Below are 6808 nucleotides of genomic sequence, written 5' to 3'. Positions count from 1 at the left end.
TATATATATATATATTAAAAAAAAAAAAACAAAAAAAAAAAACGATGTTCAAAAATGAAAACAAGCCACACGAGCCATATAAGGTGCAAACATTTTAACCGAATACTCGATAAAGGTTGCCCAGTGATAGTGAACAATCTAACTACGGTGCCGAATAGGTTCGTTTGGCGTTTAACGCGAAGGTTAAGCAAAGTCATGCTAAAGCTAACATGAAACAATTCACGGTCATATGCTGACAATGGGTAAGTCATACCGACACCTCCCTTTCAGTATCCATGACTCTGTGACCTTGGGTGGTCAGTTTAACTGCAGTAATGTCCCATGTTACCTATTTATATCTGTCGATAAAATGAGTCGCAAATCGACTTGACGCGCCACTCGGGTGAGCTACCTATGCTAAGTTAAGTTAGCACGAACTTTCTCGAAGCCGAGATCCTGCCGAGATTCCTGTCACGCGAGAAAAAAAGGCGTGTAAAACTTAAAATGAACAAGTTTCGTTATTAAGGCTAAACTATTTACTGGTACGCCGTTTCAGGGTAAGTGAACGAGCGCCAGCAACAGATAGGACGACACAACGGAAACAAATGTCAATATCAAATTCTAAATGAGAAGTCGAACTAATACCTACATAAGGGCAACTATCATTAAATGCATATTTGCGTTTCACTGACAGCAATTAACCAAATCCAAATCTAGCTAGCTAACCTGGAATTCATCGCGGCCAAAACGCGTTTTTCTTTCCCATTCTGTGCCGGTTTTGGCTTGTTTGACCTGTTTTTATCCAAGGTGTGTGACTTGGGAGGAACGTCGGACTAGCGTCAAGTTCGAAAAATCAGCGAAGGTCGTCGCCATGTTTAAATGACGCGTTAGAGGCGAGGACTAGCACACATATTTATCAACTTTATCTTATTTTATACATTTCCTTGGGTGAAAGTGTTCCGTCATTTCTCAAAAATATGTATTTTTGTCTGAGGGAAAAGCTAAACTGATTAACTATTTGGTTGCTGCTTTCAGATGAATCCTGGCTATTTGAGGTTGAAATGGGTCTTTGCCTTCACAAGGAATTCAACTCTTTTACAAAAGTGAAAGCACAAGCAAATGACAGAGGCTAAAATGAAAACGGATTTGGTCATGTACTTCCTGGATGAAACAGGCATTGTCAGTGTCACCTGCTCCATCATCAGACTGTTTTTTTTTCCTCTCGTTAAAAATGCACATTTCTCATGCTCATTATCGCAAGGCTGGCATTGTCAAAAGCAGGTGTGTGGCAGCTCCAGATTGGGGTGCTAGAAGATGCCGCATTGCTGTCTATTACCATCATTATCCAGTAGTGTGCAGTGGATCACTATTGTGATGTTAAAATCTGCTCTGGCCAAGGAAGTGAACGTTTTATCTTCTTTTTTCTTTCTTCCTCAAAGGGCCGTTGTGGATACTTCAGATTTTGCTTGAGGTGAGTATATGTGTGTTTGCTCAGAAGAATACATCGGCTGTTATTATTATGGATTGTGAAGGAAGACAGGGAGAGACTGGAGAGCCTTAATGCCTTGAGCTGATTGTCTGTATTTTACATGAACCCTTCCAGGCATGTGTTTTTAAATTGATGTTAGATTCTAATTGACAAGTACATCTGTATTTTGACATTTTCAACATTCAATTTTTTGTTGTTTGGTTTTAAAACTGAACATGTAAAATTGTTTTAGGTTTAACAACGAGGACAACATGGATAAAACCACAAAGGATGGCTTTCAACACACCAGTCCACAAACCGTGAGAGAGCTCACTTCACAGCATTCCCCCAAAAAGCGTCGAACAGATTGGGCAAACAGCTGCACTGAGACATTTCGTAAAGCCGTTTGCTGCCCCTCATCAGCGAGCACTCAACAGATGACTGCAGATCTAGTCCGCACTGATAAGTGCAGGGTTATTGAAGATGAAGAACCTTATGGCACTGCAGTGATTGTGGACTTAATTGCTAACTTAAGTGCTTCACACGCTCGCGACGCACCTACGAGCTCACCTGAGGGATGCCCTCTACCTCTGCTGACAGACGAGCAGCTGCTGGATGCTGAATTTCTCGAGCTCTGTCAGCACCTGGGCGACGACACGGGGGCCAAATTAGCAGAGTCTCACACTTCACCCGACAGCAGCACTGACGCGTCGAATCATTCTGATTGCAAACTGCGGAGGGAATCACTTGAAGACAGCCCCCCTGTAGGTTGCAATCTTCCCCCTCGAAATGGCCTCGAGGGGCAACAGGTTGTGAGTAGTGTCAGTGAAGTCCAAGCTTCAAACTGTAGCTGGAACACATGGCACCCTGCCGAACATGAAGAGAGTTTTCAGAAACAAGACAAGCGCATATTTAGAGAAATAATATCATCTAGAGACGGAGGGGAAGTAGAAAACTCATCTGTATCCTACAGTCATTATTCAGACAAGAATTTATTTGATCAAAATATTGAAGATATCCCTTCAGGCAACTTGGCAGAAGGTGTAAAAAATGAGGGAGATGAATTAGAATTGCAGATTTGTGGAAATGGAGACGTCGCCCCCTGCGAAACAAAAGGCAGCGCTAATGACAATGGCCCTAGCAGAAACACCATCCATTGTGCCGCTCAGTGTGCTGAGGGATCAGTTGTTCCTTATGATGTTGCATCAGCCGGAAAAATTGCAACTGAGAGTGTGGGTCTCGAAGCTGATGTCCTCTGCGGGGCCGAGGGGGAGCACGCTGTTGGCGAGATGATAGCCGAAGCTGGGAGAAAAGAGGCTGATCACCCAGCAGAGACTCCGCCGCCAGCAGGAATCAGTCAAGAGCGTGCTGGAGGAGATAATGATGCAGGCCAATTCAGTGTAATTGACCCAGCAATCTGGAGGGAAACTGACAGGGAGTCTGGAGGGACACGCTGCTACTCAGAGAGTCGCACAGTTGCCGACTTATTTCCATCAGTGAAAGTCTGCGAGATGGAAACACCTCCCGCACTCGGCTCTGACATCACGCCTCGGCAGTGGAACCACCGAGGTGAAATACAAGAGTGTAAAGATGAAAAGGACAGTCCGTGTCCACCATACACAACACCGCTGGCCTGTCCCAACAGCCCAGACAGAAAACAGGACAAAACTGTAGAAGAATCCAGTGCGTGCTACAGCTTAGAGCTTCCACCTGTGACTGTGGAGCATTTGCTAAAAGTCCAAACACAGTCTGGATGTTTTCCTGTTAGCTCCGATGAGCTGAAGATGCAGGAGGATGATGCAAAGGTTGAAATTGTCTGTGAAAATGAGGGAACTCAGGCTAATGTCATAGAGAAGCAGTCACCAAGCTCAATGGACGTAGACCACATACTTTGGCAATTTGGTAAATATGGCAACAAATCAGGACATATAAATGAGGGTCACAACACTGAGTGGGTTTCCGATCACACGTACATGGCCGCCTGCCCACTGATTGAGGAGACGGCAGAGGATAATGGTGACTCAAGCGTTGAAGCTGAGGTAAACTCCCAGGCGTCAATGATACCCGAGGACGTTCATCGGCGGCAGAGTCCACACAGGGCCACTGAGAAGCCACAGGACAAGATGAGTAACAGCACCAGCGAATCGCTGCCAGTCGGCCGACCTGAACGAGAGAGCGAGCCCATTTGTTTCTTTGATTGCCGTCTTACAGAGGAGACGGTAACGGTTGAATGTTTGACATCTGGTGATGCCGTGGTGCCGAGTGAGTTGACCCCTTCGCTGAAAACCAGGGACGACCCCGCGGCTCTGAACGGCACAGACCGATCGTCCTCGCTGTCAGTGGAGCTCGACTGTTTCCAGAGGATCCAGCTTTCGCTAGATGATGACGGCTGCAGTAGTGACAGCGCCTGCAGCATGCTTTTTACCACCAGCACGGGGGATGCTGAGACAGTCTATAAGCAGGAGGTGATACCCGAAAAGGAGCAGCAGAAAGGCGAGAAGGAGGAGGAGAAGTTACAGCATCAGACCACAAACGCGGCAAATGGGTTTCTGAAGAGTGATTCTAGTCATAATAAAGTCCAAGACTTAACCAAACCCGGTGCTCCTGCCCTCAAACAGGCTGGCAGTCAAACAGCCTGCAGTTCCTCTGGTTCCTGTTATTCTCCTTTGGATGTCCAGGATGATTTGGATCCACAGGCCAGCAGCAGCAGCAGACCAGCCTTGGATTCGAACCACCTCCCCAAGTTCGAGATGAAGAAACAATTCGACACGGTCCTGAGAGAGTTGAACCTTTATTTTGCCATCAGTATGAATGATTTCACAAATGACGAATGCGAAGAATCGTCCCGTGAGCAGCCGAAGGATGTAACCGAGGCCACTGAGGACAAAACTTCAGGCTGCAATGATGAGGAGCTCAGCAGTCGAGCGTTCAAACACCAGGGAGATACATTACTGGGTAAATAAAGTCAGCCACACTCTGCTTTTACTGTGCATTGTAAAGCTAAAAACATTCACTTAACATTATGATTATATTCGCAAATAGCAATTAAGCAGTTACTATGACTCTGGACCATTTTCATGGAGATTTGTCATTGTTTTTCTCATTGCAAATGTTTTATGAACAAAAAAATTAAGTAATTCTTGTTATGTTGTTTCCTCCAAGAGCAGAAAAAAAACTTTCTACATCCATTACACCTTAGATTCTGATGTTTAGAGCGAATGTCCAGCGGTGTGTCCATGCACTGGTCTGCTAGACGTTCAGTTGTTATTCAAGGACATGCATTTGACTCACTCTCTCATAATTTGCTGTAATTTCAAACAAAGAGAAACCTGTCGGCTTGTTTACTCTTCATCTTGAGCCTTGATGCCAGAAGAACACCCGGACTCCGTCTGTTGACTGTCTCACTGTGCTTGCGCTGCCTTTTTGCACGGCCCGCTGTGCAGACGACGCTGATGAAGATCCCGGCCTGGACATGTACGGAGGCGATCCGGTTCTTCCTCCTGCGCCTGGCAGCAGCAGTGACGGCGAGCAGGAGGTGCCACTTGGCAGCGACCGGTGCCAGGGAGTGTCCACTGCCACTGCAAAGAATAAGAAAGGTGAGTTACATAATGGAAATGGACAAAGTGGCTCCCTCACTAGATTGTATAGCAGAGATCAGAATGTATCGCTCTTCAGAAGACCAAAAAAGACAGTTTTATGCACCGTCTTTACACCCGACATGAAAATGTGGTGTTTTCTCTATCTTTTAAATTAAAGCCAATTCATTTTCTGCTCCATTGTTTTCAATGTGGCAGTTAACGCTGTTTCTCCTCAGAGGCTGCAGATAGACTCTGAGAGGTCAGCTCGGTTAATTCAGCGAGAAAACACAATTACTTTTATTGACTTGTCTTTTGAAATGACAGCGCCTCGTCTCATGAATGTTCAAATATTCATTTCCCAGCCTCACCAATAAGCTGCGGTGAAATGATAACACCGTCATGAATGCCAAAAACGTCGTTTCAGGGCGAACGCGGCGTCTGTTTCTTTTCAGGGCCCCGGGAGGCGGAGCAGAGGGGGGAAACGTGGTCTCCGTCCCTCATGTGTGGGCCACTCTGGCAACAAGTCAGTCACAGTGAGTCTCACATTGTGATGAGAAACGAAAAGGCTCAAAGTCCTCTGCATGTTTTAATTAACCAAATTAGTTTTTTTTTTTTTTTTTTTTCAGTATAACATCAGTCAAAAGTTCTTCACTACTCGTGTGAATAAAGTAGTTTTGGCTACTTTTTGCTTTTCTACCAGGCTTCCCCAACAATTCGAACGTGATACGAAAGTGATCAAACGTGTCCTCAGGCTTGAAACATGTACAGCTCTTGATCCTTGTGTGTTGTCTGCAGGAGCCCTAGAGCAGCCCAGGAGACTGGGACCACTGAGGACGTGCACACGTCCAATCAGGGTTGGTCTTTCCAAGCGAGCCAAGGCCAGACGTCTTCACCATCCTCATCCCTACAAATGACCACCTGAAGTCCAAGTGGTGAAGTCATCAATGGTAATGAGTCGTCCCATCGGTTCGAGTGTCTTGTCCATCATCGGGCCACAGGTCTCTGCTGCGTTTTTTTTCCGGGTTCTGGCTCCTTTTGTTCCTCGTATGTGACTCTTTCCATCCTCATCATTGATGCCACGTTATTTCCATAATCACATTCACACACCTATTGGCTTCCTGTCATGGGCGCTGCTCATCTAACCTCAGCCTGCTGCCCTGCCTTTACGCATCCTGATGGTTATGACTGATGAAAGAAGCCGCGGTTGCTCTGCCAGAATCCCACCTCCTCATTACTGTTCATGCACTTTGCATTTCTGTGCTCCCTACCAACAAATGTGCTGTGTTAAAATGTGTTTATCCTGTCTGCGTATGATGATGTGTTTGTGCTTTCATCAACATACCCCTCGAAATTTATGAACAGAAGGAAATTATAATAGATTGTCTGGTTGCGTTGCTGTGTATCCAATATTTTCTTTACGTCCAATTAGCTTGAATGTATCCGACTGTAGGTGTTTGGTTCCCCCCTGTTGATTGTTCCTGCGAGGCATCAGCGCATTCACAGGAAACGTGGCAACAGGCTGCGATACTGTTGCATGTTCTGTTTTTGTCTTAAACCAGTTGGGCTGCTTGGCACGTGTTCTCTTTGTGGGGGGTCGGGGGGGGGGGGGCATAATTCAATGTGTTCTCAAATTCATTAAATCGTGTAATTACACACAAAGGCGTTTGTTATGCATGCACTACTCATGACTGCCTGCAGGCACAACATCGATGAGCACTCATTATTGTCACAACACATTGCTTTTTAGTCCAATAATGTTTTTAATCTCTCTTCTCGTCTGCTT

At 45.7% G+C, this 6808-nt stretch overlaps 1 protein-coding gene across 1 annotated transcript; it reads left to right on the top strand.

Moving 5' to 3' along the window:
* Positions 1 to 460: 460 nt before the first annotated feature.
* Positions 461 to 6597, top strand: LOC142882244 (uncharacterized). The gene is made up of 6 exons (XM_076016854.1): positions 461 to 536; positions 1419 to 1450; positions 1701 to 4402; positions 4891 to 5043; positions 5478 to 5558; positions 5821 to 6597. The coding sequence occupies exons 3-6, from the start codon at positions 1720 to 1722 to the stop codon at positions 5937 to 5939; spliced, it is 3036 nt and encodes a 1011-aa protein (XP_075872969.1). The 5' UTR covers positions 461 to 536; positions 1419 to 1450; positions 1701 to 1719; the 3' UTR covers positions 5940 to 6597.
* The last annotated feature ends 211 nt before the right edge of the window (positions 6598 to 6808 follow it).

This window comes from Nelusetta ayraudi, unplaced genomic scaffold (assembly GCF_046127955.1).
Source record: "Nelusetta ayraudi isolate G7.1 ecotype Tasmania unplaced genomic scaffold, CSIRO-AGI_Nayr_v1 ptg000238l, whole genome shotgun sequence".
Classification (NCBI taxonomy): Eukaryota; Metazoa; Chordata; class Actinopteri; order Tetraodontiformes; family Monacanthidae; genus Nelusetta; species Nelusetta ayraudi.
This window is presented reverse-complemented; position numbering and strand designations above follow the sequence as displayed.